At 42.7% G+C, this 15,158-nt stretch overlaps 1 protein-coding gene across 1 annotated transcript; it reads right to left on the reverse strand.

Annotated features, from left to right (window-relative positions):
* Nucleotides 1–3,179: 3,179 nt before the first annotated feature.
* On the reverse strand, nt 3,180–8,711 carry ARL11 (ADP ribosylation factor like GTPase 11). The gene is made up of 2 exons (XM_018574874.1): nt 8,600–8,711; nt 3,180–3,774 (listed from the first exon to the last, which is right to left on the reverse strand). Exon 2 carries the CDS (start codon nt 3,763–3,765, stop codon nt 3,223–3,225), a length of 543 nt encoding a protein of 180 aa, XP_018430376.1. The 5' UTR covers nt 3,766–3,774; nt 8,600–8,711; the 3' UTR covers nt 3,180–3,222.
* Nucleotides 8,712–15,158: the final 6,447 nt, after the last annotated feature.

Below are 15,158 nucleotides of genomic sequence, written 5' to 3' on the forward strand. Positions count from 1 at the left end.
ATATAGTGATATGACAGAACTATGCTAATGACTGCTGTGTATTTAAAATGTGACTATAAAGTAACTCAGATATTACACACCTGTTGTGTGATACCTGTAGGTGTAGCGGAGTACACGCTGCCACAATAGATACCTTGATGCTGATACTATCAGAGGAATCTACAGCCAGCTGGTAGGCCAACATTCTCCAATGTTAATACATAGATAAGAATGTGGGTGTTTGTATTGATGGCCATTCATGGTCATGATCCGGCCGCCTAGCCTGTCATTATTCATAGCAGAACTCGACATGGTTCATTTCTTGCTGTTTTTTTATTAGAGCTCAGAAGGGTTAGAACCTTTGTCAGCATATAATTGCTGTCTGTGTTTTTATTAGAGAGATTTTGTCTCACTTCCTGTTCAAGAGGCTTTTGGTTGCTTTAACTTACATCATATACATATCAAAGCTCATCACTTTAACCTGCAGATGAATGTTCCTTTGTATTTCTAAATCCTGCATGGACAGTTATAAACACTGATCTGCTTTTGACAACAGTGGTCAGAGGCAAGCACTGTATTTATACAGCAAGTCCCGGCTGTAATATTAACAGCTGGTAATTGCTGGTAAAAGCGACTGAGGATTGGTGGGATGGGGGCGCACCGAGGGACAGGGGATGCTACATACTCTCTTTATACGTTTGTTATCTTTTGTTTGTTACCACGCCTAAGGAAAAAGGATGGTTAAAAAAACACACACAAGCATAGCAGGTTCAGAGGAGCCGCCGAACTTCAAACCGAGCTTGCCTTGTCAGCATAGAATAGGTTTTGGTTTTCTGAAGCTGCTACATTCACTTTTACGATGAATAGTTTTGACATAAAAGTACATTTTTGATTTAACATTTGAAGTTTGAGTTCAGCACTAATGCAATAATCAACCCCTGATCACTTTCTGTTTATTAAAAGATGACTATGTGGTAAGTGTTTTTCCCCATAGTTCTCCTAAGGGTCACAGGAGGACATATACTAGTGTCCTCCCGTGACCCAAAGCTCAGTATATGTCACAAGCTACAGCTCGCGGTATACTGAGACCGCCGCAGCCAGGACGGATCCTGACATTACTGCCTGGATCCACCCAGCTGCGTGAATGACAGCTGGCTCTGCCTATCTAGAGGCAGAGCCAGCTGTACACGCCCCCTCCCCAGTCCCTTCCTCTAGTCAGCGCTGGAAGATCGGAGCGGGGAGGGGGAATCCCTGCAGGAAGCCGTGAGTGACAGTCACGGCTCTCTGTAGGGAGCTGGTCGAAAAGTGAGCGAGCGACTATATGTGTTCGCTCACTTCCCGATCTATTGAGCCGACGTGTGACTGTTTCATTGTCACACGTCGGCTCAAACTATGAGGCTGAGTGATTTTTCCTCACCTCATTGTTCTCCTTTAAGTAGTGCCAGACTGTGATAGAGTACATACATACTCATGGCCAGACCTGTAAGATAAAGCTATTAAAGTAGAAATTCAGACACAGTTGAAACACACATGTGTGGATTATCTCACCTGCCAAAGGATTTATAATTCTGTCCAGCCACTTTTGAGATTAACACACTCCTGCCCGACAGCACAGACAGGAGGGTGACACCGCTTTCCTGGTTAGTTAAGGAATACAGCAGCGTCAATACCTGCAGCCTAGAAAACGACGAAGCAAGACAGGAACTGTAAGTTAGCTACTCTGCTTTCTCCTTATATCATCTTGTTCCCTGTCAATACATACAGCAAAGCCTGATTGGCTGCCAGTGCTGCCGTTCCATGTGTTTCTGTCCCGCAGTGCTGTTGTTTGGGGGATAAACATGATTACACTAAAGCTGAACTTTAGTGGAGGAATGTGGCAGGATTTACCATAATGACAAGTATGCATAGCTCATACATGTACATTTTGGCAGACTTGCCTCTAAGATTGTGACGCAAGGTCTGTGCTCCCTGCCAACTCTTTATTGATGCTGATGTCGTCATCTCCTGGTCTTGTTCTAGACCCAGCCTCTTCTTTTTTTGGGCCATTGGCCAGCCACTGATTATGCAACGCCTGCACATGCACACTGAAATGACATTACCCTGACAGCCAAACCATATTCTTGGTATTTTATGGATGTACCATGAGCACTTTGGAAAAAAAAAAGAAAGGAAACTTCAAACACAAATGCTTTGTACTTGAATTCCAGGATAATTAAATATTGTCTGAATCCAAGAGTCCTGTGTATTCTTCCTTGAATCTCAGTGGGCTTTGTGTATTTCTTCCAGATCTGTGCAGTAATCCAGTGTGAAACTTTGCCTCTGTACAGATGCTCCCTGTAATAAAGACCGGTCACTGCTGTTCTCCCTCTTGGTCTTGCATCCACCCCCTTCTGTAGTTTTCTGCAGGCAGCCTGTAATGGGAGGAGCCTTCTGGGCCCCTCCCACCGCACTGCTCTCTGCCTAGATTACATGCAGCCCAGCGATGATGTCACTGTTGCTTTAACAAGGTGCTATCGGAGTTTGCAAAGGCATTTGGTGCACACAAAGTAGATTTATCCCATTTGTGGCTATTAAGAAATATGTAAGAATAATTCCACCTTTTGCAGAAAAATGATAAATGTACACTTCCCTTCATAAAAAAATAAAAATGTAATGTATCATTCTTTTGCATTGGAGCCAGTAAATCATTGTAACCTCAATCAGTAGATTGCGGGTGCAATGCTCTGGCTTCTGCAGACTCTCCCTCCCGTCCATTCCAAGGTACAGACATGCAGTAACAGGGACCCCGCAATTCAGATAAGTGGGGAGGCAGGAGGGGTAAGTCTGCCATATGAACATGTTTTATGTTACACCTAAAATATGGGTGTAACATGAAGCACGGTCAGAAACATGAACTTTAAAATTAAAGCTATTGTGCCCCCAGTTCATCCTTACCAATCTTTCAGGTCATGTATAGGAGCAAGAAAAACAGTTGCCTGGTGCTCATTTAAATATTCTCAGGTCATTATGATATCTTTATATACTGATATAGTAGGAAAGTAAAGCCCTTGATGATCTGATAATTATATTGTTCTCTAACAAAAAATGACCAACATCTCCCACAGATGCATTTTCTTTGATGAAATGTTAATGAAAAATAACTTAATATACAATAAACTGAACAGGTTGGCATGTAAACAGGTAAATAGTTTGTCCATTAGGAAAGCCAATTTCATACAATCCTGGAACAGAATCCATAGGCACTCATAGGTCACGAGTTTTTTTTAAAAGACGTAAAACTGCATTAACTGCCTCGATCAAGCCTTCTCCAGTGTATGCACTACAGCCTTGTACTCCCCAGGGTCGATCGTCATAATTTTCCAGTTTAAGCCTGTCCACAAGCTCCTCAGTGGACAGGGCATCGGGTACATCCTGTTTGTTGGCCAAAACCAAGAAAGGAACGCCAGCCATATTAACATTGTTCAACACAGTCAGCAATTCTGTTGTGGCGTCTGGAATCCTGGACTTATCACAGCTGTCCACCACATAGATGAGGGCGTCCGTGTCTTCCAGGTACTCTTTCCAGTTAGGACGCAGCTTGGCTTGACCTCCTACATCCCATACAGTGATGAAAACATTTTTAGCCACTTCTAGGGATTCCACGTTGAACCCAACCGTTGGTAAGGTCTCTACTGTCTGATTTAGTTTAAGTCTATATAAAATAGTGGATTTTCCAGAAAAATCAAGTCCCATCATCACCACCCGTGATTGCTTCTTGTGTACAGGCTTGGAATTCTGTGCTCCCATGATGAAGTTCTAAAAGATAACATTCATAGATATTAACATAAGGAAGGGGATCAGCCTATTTACCTTTAGCAAATCAACCCCAATGAAATCACCCTAGCATGGACATAGATAGCAATGGAAACCTGACAGAGGCCCTAACTCCTCCCTAATATAATCTTAAAAAAATAAATAAACATATACTTTATAGGCCTATCCCATTGTGCACCTTCCCAGTTAGCTAACATAATTATATTGATTGAAGACTGTCAGTTTGTTGTATTGAGTGCATACAGTACATAGCCATGGTTTGCAGTTGCCTTAGTCCCCGTTCACACTTTGGCGTTGCGTGAACGCATGCCAAGGCATTAGCACATGTTCACACATTGCAAAGTGTGAATGGGGCCTTAAGCATGTTTCACCTGTTGCTACATTTTCTAAGGAGTTACATAATAAAAATGCAGGTAAGTCTACTTTCAATGTATTCATTGCTATTTATAATGATAGTGCGGGTGTTCCTAGAAGTTAAAGCTGGACTCTGTGCAAGAAAACTTTAATTTAAATATATTCCGCCATATGAATTCAGTTTGTGTGCGCCAAATGCCTTTGTACATATTACCTTGTAAATGTATCAGTGTGCTGTACATAGCCTGAGCAGAAAGCAGAGCTGTGGGAGGGACCCAGCAGGCTCTACCCACTACAGGCTGCCTGCAGAAAACTACAGGAGGGGGCGGATACAAGACTAGTCACCCTGCACAAGGATAAAGAACAGCAGTGACTGGCCTTTATTGCAGGAAAAGCTTCACACTGGATTACTGCACAGATCTGGAAGAAATACACAAAGCACACCAGGATTCAAGGAAGAATACACATGGCTCTTGGTTTAGACAAGATGTGCTTATCCTGGAGTTCAGCTTTAAAGTAGGAATCACAATGTAAAGAGAGGTAACGGCAATGTGCTGGGGAAATTTGATATTTTATAGTTAGCTGCCCTTCCCATTTTTCATTACTTTACCAGTTACCTGGATAAAACCATTTATCTTTTAAGGGGACCCCTAGTTTTGCCAATACTTGAAAACTCATCTTGGCATGAGACAACCCCATTTGCAAAAGACTTGGCCACCCACAGCTATGAATAGTCATGGCAGGAGCCAACTGCCCATATTGTTTGAGAGGCAATAGAAGACGTACTTCGAGAGCCTTTATACATGCAGCCCTCAACTAATAACATCTTCAATCCCAAACAAACACTTTACAAGCGTATAAAGGAGGTAAGGTTTGTGCTGGCTCTTGTATATTCCAAGAAGGCATCTAAACATATCCCAGTTGATGCAGAGATCGTTTTGATTCCGTCTCCCAATGCGCACCACCATTGGCCACCACCATTGGCAACAATGTATATAAGGAGGAGCTCATATGGACGGACCTTATTAAGAATAATCATCATCGTTAAGGAGTTCATAGGGGAAGTGACTGTATCTATATCACATGAGATTTTGAAGTATTTAGAATAATCTCTGTGTGGGCTATAAAATACACTTTCAACTCTCAGAAATGTTTTTACTGGCCTTCTAGTTAACTTCTACTCATCGTCATGCTTGAATCTGTCACACGACTTGCTAGCATCAGGCAGTGTATAACCAGCATAAGATATAATTATATAGTTCCCTATTCTCTACAAATTTCACGAGTCATCAATGCACCATTTGTCCAATTACTGTATATAGCTCTGGTTTTCAGTACAATATGTGCTTCTTTCTGAATACAGCATGCTTTCAGTGGACTCAATTTTAAATGGCAATAGCAAAGTTCTCCCTGTGCATGCACGAATAGGCAAGGATGAATTTATTAAACATTGTGACTTGGAGTAGCCAGTAAGTTCTGTGTGGTGTATGCTGGGTTGTTATTGCAGTGCCAAGACCTCTTAGATCAGTAAATGAACATGCTCTGTTTAAAAACAAAACAAAAAACTGTAAAATTCCCAAATCTACTAGGAAGAAGCCATGTTTAGGATTACACTTAAAAAGGTCTAGTTTAGGATTATTTTGACATTGGTTTAAAGTGGAAATTCCAGTTTTGTGGAGAAAAATATCTCCAGGTCAGGTATGTTCATTTCAAGGATTTACACCCACTTTATTGAACATGTTCACCTGACTTTGTTCTGTAGCGGTCGTGATAAGCCATGCCAGTGTAATTGCTAAAAATCAGTAGTAAGGGGTAGTGTATACATGCATAGTCACAGAGTCATGGTAACAAACAAGTCAAATTCTCACCAAAGGTGTAATGCTCACCACATATATAATTACCTCTAATGTTAGTTGTCTGCTACAGTTAAGCAAAACCTTTTCATTTTTCACAACGCACCTTACCATTGACTTTTGGCCCTACTAATCTGAAAACTCTAGATATATACTATATGGCCAAAAGTATTGGGACGCCTGCCTTTACACGCACATGAACTTTAATGGCATTCCAGTCTTAGTCCGTAGGGTTCGATATTGAGTTGGCCCACCCTTTGCAGCTATAACAGCTTCAACTCTTCTGGGAAGGCGTCCACAAGGTTTAGGAGTGTGTCTATGGGAATGTTTGACCATTCTTCCAGAAGCGCATTTGTGAGGTCAGGTACTGATGTTGGACGAGAAGGCAGGGCTCGCAGTCTCCGCTCTAATTCATCCCAAAGGTGTTCTATCTGGTTGAGGTCAGGACCCTGTGCAGGACAGTCAAGTTCCTCCACCCCAAACTCGCTCATCCATGTCTTTATGGGCCTTGCTTTGTGCACTGGTGCGCAGTCATGTTGGAACAGGAAAGGGTCATCCCCAAACTGTTCCCACAAAGTTGGGAGCATGAAATTGTCCAAAATGTCTTGGTATGCTGATGCCTTAAGAGTTCCCTTCACTGGAAATAAGGGGCCAAGCCCAACCCCTGAAAGACAACCCCACACCATAATGCCCCCTCCACCAAACTTTACACTTGGTACCATGCAGACAGACAAGTACCGTTCTCCTGGCAACCACCAAACCCAGACAGTTCCATTGGATTGTCAGACAGAGAAGCGTGATTCGTCACTCCAGAGAACACATCTCCACTTCTCTAGAGTCCAGTGGCGGCGTGCTTTACACCAGTGCATCCGACGCTATGCATTGCACTTGGTGATGTAAGGCTTGGATGCAGCTGCCTCTGCCATGGAAACCCATTCCATGAAGCTCTCTACGCACTGTTGTTGGGCCAATCTGAAGGCCACACAAAGTTTGGAGGTCTGTAGCTATTGACTCTGGAGACAGTTAGCGACTTCTGCACACTATGCGCTTCAGCATGCGGTGACCCCGCTGTGTCATTTTACGTGGCCTACCACTTCGTGGCTGAGTTGTTGTTGTTCAAAGTTGCCTACACTTTGTTACAATACCACTAACAGTTGACCGTGGAATATTTAGTAGCAATGAAATTTCACAGAACACTTGAATCCGATGATTTGGAGGGGCGTCCCAATACTTTTGGCAATATAGTAAATATGTACAGTTTTTTTTAACTGCTGTCAATCCCACCCCTACTTCTTGGCTGCTAGGCCCAAGCCATGCATTGTGGCTGGAGGTCAAATGGTCTTCCATACCTAGAAGCACGCAATAGTTTGCAGTAGGGATCACAGAAGAAGGAGCAGCGGAAGAGCACTGAAGAGGCGACTATAAAATTAGTCAGGACGGACTACTGTCACTTTGCCTTGAATTATCAAGGTGACAGTGTCTCTTTAACCTCCATGGCGGTATGATTTTGTATTTTTTTCATGTCATTTTTCGTTCTGGAATCGGCCGCAAAACACAGCGCGGCTCAAGGGACAAGGTAAGTAAATGCTATGTGGCATTCCCGAGTGTAGCTCGGGGTTACCGCTTATGGTATGGAAAAGTAACCCCGAGCTACACTCAGGAATACCGCCAGGGAGGTTAAGTGAGGAAAAATTAAGCATGCAATCTGTTCAATAACACAGTAATGATGAAATGTACTAACAATAACAAGATAACTTGAGAGAGAGAGAGAGAGAGAGAGAGAGAGAGAGAGAGAGAGATACAGATATATATAAATAATCACACATACATATTCTCTCTCTCTCTATACAATTTATACACACCCTTTATGTGCCACAGGCTGCTACTAATATTTATGTGTTTAATAATACAAAGTTGGTCAGAACCTTCATAGATGAATCTGTAAAAATTTAATGGGAGGAAAATATATATTTAAAATAAGTGGATGTAACAGGGAATAGCAGTTTCAAAGAGAGCCAACATCCCGTCTAGTAATTGTACACAGTTTTCTAGCTGCCTCCTTTCCCCTGACATAGTAGAGAACATAAGACAATAAACTACAGAATAGAGTTGAAAAAAATCTAATCTTATTTTTGGTACATTTCTGGGTATGTTTATATGTATAAGTTTTGAATATCATAAGTAGTTCTTGGATATAATGCAACTTTTTCCATTTAGGTTTTGTGGCTCTTTAAAGCGGACTGTATCTAAAATGTCATTATATCCTGCCTACATATTAAACAAACAATCCATACTCTGTCACAATCTGTATATATTCTGCATATATTTTTAATACATATAATCAATTTTATATGTCATGAGACTGTATACTTACAATCTGATTGTATCGTCCATGCACACAAATGTTGAAAATATCAGCAAAAAAAAAGAGTGCTTTGTACAATCAGACTAACATTCAGGCACCTTCAGCTGATGATCATAGACAGAGCTAACGCCTAGTATCTAATAACCTGCTGGTTACCATAGGCATTCATTTCTAGAGAATATACATATACAGTACATATCATGTTGAGTTTAGGAGTACAGAGGAAGGGTATTACCTTAATTTCAGCCTCAGATTTCTTACTGGAAATGGTGAAACTTCATGTCTCTTCTCAGTATCCTAGTCATACTCAACCAAAGACTCTGCGCGGAGAATGCAACAAAGCAGAAGTAGAAGAACTGGAGTACACAGCAAAGAACCACTCCGGAACTGCTGTCCCCTCCTCATCCAACCAGATTTCCTCCCTGGGTGTACATTTGCATATTGTGTCAGTGCATTAGATTTCCTAGATTTCTGTGTCATACTTCTCCAAACAGGTTTTTCACATGAAGTTACAATGACAAGGAAAGTTAAACAGAATGGAGGTGACAGGTGAGTATAGTGTTTGTAATTCATTGTTACCAAGCAGCCGTAGTTAGGTTGATTTCTCTGTTTGGCGGCAATTTGTCTTTTTTTTTTTTTTTACACATTTCGTAGCCACGAATTCAAGCCATTTTTCATGGTTTATGGCAGACTAGTAAACTGCATATTATTATGCGGCGTTGCTTGGATCTGGGTTTAGCTATCTGGAAATCTATAGTTTAGTGTTTTTGTATAGGTCATGTTTCTTTATTATGTTCAGGACTAAATAATACAAATTTAAATATTTAATGTCAGGTGAATATTAAAAGAGGTTATCCCCGCACTGCAAGGGTTAAGTGTTTGTTTTGGTCTAGGGCAGTGGTGGCGAACCTTGGCACTCCAGCTGTTTTGGAACTACAAGTCCCATGAGGCATTGCAAGGCTCTGACAGCCACAGACATAACTCCCAGAGGCAGATGCATGTTGGGATTTGTAGTAGTGCCAAGATTCGCCACCACTGGTCTAGGGCCTCAAATTAAAAAAATAGACTTACCTGATTCTTGGTCCATTCTGGCTGCTGGACCGGCCCCTGCAGTGTCTTCTCTCCTGGGCTCCAGTGGTCTAAGGAACCGTGATGTCATCACATCTAATGCAGGTTCATTCATCTATGTGGCGTCACTAGGGGGATGTGGCCTGCACCCGGGTGACACCATTGGAGGATTAATCGTAAATAACTGCCGCACTCCTTACCGAATGCCCCTTACCGAGTGCTGAAAGGTGGGTGCTGAAGCGACTGCGGATGGCGCCACACATCACAGTGTACATCAGAAATGTCACCAGCACACCAATGGATAATGTCCAAATAAAGCGTCTTTTATGCACGCATATTGTCACATCAAAAATGCAATGTTCCGGGGGCCGCGCAGGGTCCCCTTCATCAGGGTTAACATGACCAACATTATCCAATGGTGTGCTGGTGACATTTCTGATGTACACCATTGGAGGGGTGACACCAAAATGACTGACAGTCATTTTGGTGTCAGCCAACTCTAAAAAAAAGTCAGGTACTTAGTCACGGATCGAGAGCCCGGCAGTTGCAAAAGAGAGGAGGGGACCCGGCGGCATACCTCATCCTGCCGGGTGAACGTCCCAACAAGATGGCCGCTGGAAGGTAACAGAGTGTGACATCATCAGGCGCGTGCGCGATGACGTCATGGTGGGGTGTAATCTGGTACCCACTGCAGATGACACCCCGCCTCCCTTGTGATGCCCCCGATTCATCTGCACTAGATCTGAACACGCTGGGGAACATACCACAGCTGGAGCGGAGGGAGAGAAAGGTGAGCACTCACTGCCACAAGACTGGGGATCAGGTGTGTATATCTTCTGTATTCCGGCCCCTAGAACAAAACGAGCAGCTACACCCACACTACAGGGGGTAGTTTTTAAAGAAAAATAACTGTAGTTCTTTAAATATTGCATGTGTGCTGCTTAAAAAAAAAAAAAAAAAAAAAAAACTTATTTTATATAATGCTCAATAGCTCAAACGTAAATTTACCCAAAGAAGAAAATGAGTCAGAGGAGTGACTTAACTTGCCTCCCTGTCTGATTTTGGGTGTAAACCCTAAGTATGAACTGTTGTAAATTATGATTGAAATATGTCTGCAAGTTATATTTGGGGTATAGGAATGCTTACATGCTGAAGGAAATTCGTCTGGCTGATGTTATGCCAACTAGGTGGTGGTGTTGACTGTACACAATGGATCAACTGAAGAGAGTTTTTGTCAATAGAAACCTGTTTCGTTAACTAGATTGAGGAACATCAAAGGGGTAATTAGACCAGCCAATCAGAAATCCTTGTGAATCCAGTTATGGCAGAAAACTGTTTATGAATTCAGAGCTTAAAAGTGTCTAGGGCAGGGGGGTCAAACTCAATTTCATCATGGGCTGCGTCAGCATTATGGTTGCATCTGTAAGACTAGATAAATGTATCTACTTTTTATCATATTAAATCATTGCCTCTGCATTCCATTATTACTGGTTTTAGTAATAACTGGAAAATAATGGTAATTAGGGTAATAGTGCAGACTTTCAGGTTGGCTATGCAGGGTCTATAGTGGGCTCTGTGGACTCTCAGGTGGGCTATGCAGGGTCTATAGTGGGCTGTGTAGGATCTATGGTGGGCTGTGCGGACTCTCAGGTGGGCTATGTGGGGTCTATAGTGGGCTGTGTAGGATCTATGGTGGGCTGTGCGGACTCTCAGGTGGGCTATGCGGGGTCTATGGTGGGCTTTGCGGATTCTCAGGTAGCTGTGCAGGGTCTTAGGAGGTCTGTGCGGTCTCACCAGGGGTCCTGGTTCTCGGCGGGTATGAGCGGCGTAGAACCACAGGAAGCAGGAGATTTGCTGCCAGTGCTGTAACCTGGCACCACGATTCACAGGAAGGCTGCCAGGACCTCGGCAGCCTTCCTGTGAAGCCTGATGCTTTTTTACAGCGCCGACTTCGGTTTAAAATTTAAAGCTGCAGAAGAGGTGCGAGGGCCACATGCAATGGCCTGGCTGGCTGGATTAGGTCTGCAGGTCTAGTGTTTGACACATGTGGTCTAGGGGGAAATAGAGACATGGAGAGACACATAGGTGCACATATAGATTGGAAATATATTCTGGGTGGATAGTGTATCCTTAGGGAGCTTTTGCCATCAGAGGTCTTGATATTTTATTTTTATTATTACTCTGTTCATCTGTTTCTGGGAGCCAAAAAATACTAAACGCTCTGAAAAGAACTGAGGGTGCCTGGATATCTCCGGAGGATTGAATTATTTTACATATTCTTTTCCCAATGCACATAAATATATATATATATATATATTTACATAGATAGATAATCTATATATGTATACACACACACACACACACACACACACACATTACTGTCGAGATCCACCCAGCTGCGTGAGTGACAGCTGGCTCTGCCCATCTAGAGCCAAAGCCAGCTGTACCCGCCCCCTCCCGTTCCGCCAGTCAGCACTGGGGGATCGGAGCGGGAATCCCTGTGGGGAGCGGTGACTGGTAGTCACGGCTCTCTGCATGGAGATGATCGAGAAGTGAGCGAGGGACGGTATGTGTTCTCACTTCCCGATCTATTGAGCCGACGTGTGACAGTTTTATTGTCACACGTCGGCTCGAACTATGAGGATGAGTGAAAATGACTCCCCTCATAGTTCTCCTTTAAATGAACCACTTAATGCGTTTTGCTATATCTGTTTGATAAGTGCAAAAAAAAAATACCTGTTGATTCTGCCAGTAACCTTGAGAGTTCATAACTTTCTGTGCTCTTTGTCTGTGCTGCACTGTTACCAGTTAGTCTTATTCCCAGCTCTTTCTGTAAACTACAGAACTACAGAACACCTCTCCCTATGATATAGAGAAAACACTAAAACACTTCCTATCCTAGGCTGACAATCATGCTCTTCCATAGATACAGTGCAGTGAGGCCATGTGTTTAATTTCCTACACTAGAATGTGTTTGGTTATAATAAAATCAAGGGATACAAAGTCACCAGTACTCCAGACACATAATTGCGTTTCACAAATATATGGTGAAGAACAGCTTCACAGACATACAGGTGAAACTCGAATAATTAGAATATCGTGCAAAGTTCATTTCTTTCACTAATGCAACTTAAAAGGTGAAACTAATATAGGAGTTAGACTCATTACATGCAAAGCAAGATAATTCAAGCCGTGATTTGTCATAATTGTGATGATTATGGCTTACAGCTCATGAAAACCCCAAGAACCCCAAATCCACAACCTCAAAAAAGTAGATTATTACATGCAATCAATAAAACAAGGATTGTACATAGAACAATATCGGACCTCTGAAAAGTACAAGCATGCATATGTACTCAGTACTTGGTTTGGGCCCCTTTTGCAGCACTTACTGCAATTACTTTTGCACGATATTCTAATTATTCGAGTTTCACCTGTATATACCGATGGCTGGGGGGCTCGCAGAGTCCCTTTCTCAAAGCAACCACTCTATGTGGCCTTGAGAAACGAACCCCTGCGAGGACCAAAAACATTGCTAGATATACCTGTGATGCTGTTCTTCACAATAAATTTGTGAGATGCAATTACATGTCTGGAGTGCTGGTGACTTTGTGTCCCTTGATCTGGTTTTGGTGCAACGTCATCCAATGTGATCATTTCCAGCACCCACCTAATATTTGAGGGTCTGGAACGTGGCTTCATATATGAACGGATTTGATTCTACTAAATCCTGACTTCCTCTCTTGTTCTTAAAGTGACACTAAACCCAGAAGTAAAATCTAAAAAATGTATTCAAATACCTTAACTATTAACATAAATGTATCTTATTTGTATATCACTCGGCTGTAGATCCTCAAATCATCTCTGAATTGGTGCTGACACTGTCCTTCCTTCTGGAGGGTGGCTACTTTTGTTCCCTATGGTCCCTGTGTGTGTTGTAAAGTAGTCAGCGCTCCAAGCTCGCTCCTGTGATGGACTACAATCTCATGTTTAGTTTATTCATTTGTATTGAGATTGTAGTCTATCTTTCCTCATCAAGTGTCTGGGACTGCTATGGGGATCTCAGAAGCCCACAAAAGCAGTGGCGTAACAACCGGGGGGGGCAGCCGGTGTGCTGGCCCTGGGCGTAAAATGAAAGGGGGCTAAATGCCGAAAGTGCCATTTTCCTGCCATTTTGTCGGCGCATCCATGATTTCTTTCCTCCCCGCTGGGCGCTGCTTTGTCCCAGCAGGGAGGAGAGAAAGTGACAGCCGGCCGTGCGCTGTGGGAGGAGACCACCGTGAGTGGCCAGTGTCTCTCCTCCCACACCGCTCAGCCGCCTATCACAGTCCGGCAGAGCGGTGTGGGGGCGGAGACAGCCCACGCTGTCACAGGAGGCTGGGCTCTCCTCCGTGCACCGCTCGCTCAGCCTCCTGTGACAGCGTGTCAGAGAGGAGAGCGGGAGCACTCAACGATCAATGATCGCTGAGTGTTTGTAGATAATTGAGGATATGGTATGGTTACTGTATCCTCAATTATGAATGAACGGGAAGTGATCTACATCACATCTACATCATCACCTCCTGTTCATTCATAATTGTGGTTATAGTAAACATACTATGTTATCAATGAACAGGAACACTCAGTACAGAGGCTTCATTGATAACAGGGGATACAGAAAAAGAGATTGAGGACTCTGTGTTCTCAATCCCTTTTTCAATTTTAAAAAAGGGAAATGTCAGGGGTCTGTTTAGACCCCTAATATTCCCCTGAAGCCCCTAAAAGTAAAAAATTAAAATATTTAATAAAAAATTAATACAAATTAATTTCAAACAATTAAAAAGTTTATAAAAAATACAAATAAAAATCGAGAAGTGAGCGAGGGACGGTATGTGTTCACTCACTTCCCGATCTATTGAGCCGACTTATAAAAAAAATGTCTGCCCCGGGCGCCAATAACTCTGGTTACGCCACTGCACACAAGCCAAGCTAATTTTGCCATTTTGGAGAAAACCTTTCACCTATGGTCCTACCAATCAATGTCCAGCAAATTAGTAGTAGTCATTGTAGTCCAAGTACATGGACACAATCCTTATAATGGGGCGACTTTCAACAACTGACCCAATACTCCAGTTTTTTTGGGGGGTGCTATGAGATGGGTTAGATGAGTCTCCTCCATTAAACAGTACAGGAATACAGTGGATATGTGGCAGTGATTTCTTAAGACGACCATATACTGAGATATTTTGATTTCATAAAAACGGTTTCAATGTAGGGCGATGGTAACAGATAAATGCTGGAGAGGAACAAAAATGAAAAAATGACCTCACAGAGGCAGATTTACTAAAGGAGTTGAGAGTCTTCACTCTAATCTCCACACGATTAGGTGTTCCAATTAGCTATGAAGATTCCTTACACCTTTAGTACCTTTTCAGGTTCTCCCTTGTGTGCGTGCCAGCAGAGGAATACCTGGTGGCACATTTACAGTTTATAGCAAGTTTTAATGTTGTACGATGTTCTGCATTCCTCCAACCACCCGCTGCATATGTCATCATGACTGTTCCATATTTCAGACATGGGACTTTTAGCAAACTATTTAACTCTATCCCACAAGAAGCAATCCTACATTACCGATCACTAACAAACCTAAAACATCCACAATACTTTACAAATACAGTAAAATGTATTTTCATCACTCCGTACCCCCCCCCCCCCCCCTTTTAAATATCACCACCGCAAGAGAGCAC

Source organism: Nanorana parkeri, unplaced genomic scaffold, assembly GCF_000935625.1.
Source record: "Nanorana parkeri isolate BGI_ZX_2015 unplaced genomic scaffold, ASM93562v1 scaffold3307, whole genome shotgun sequence".
Classification (NCBI taxonomy): Eukaryota; Metazoa; Chordata; class Amphibia; order Anura; family Dicroglossidae; genus Nanorana; species Nanorana parkeri.

Excerpts from the sequence above, each read along its gene's own strand:
- ARL11 (XM_018574874.1), bottom strand. The coding sequence starts at position 3,765 with ATGGGAGCACAGAATTCCAAGCCTGTACACAAGAAGCAATCACGGGTG.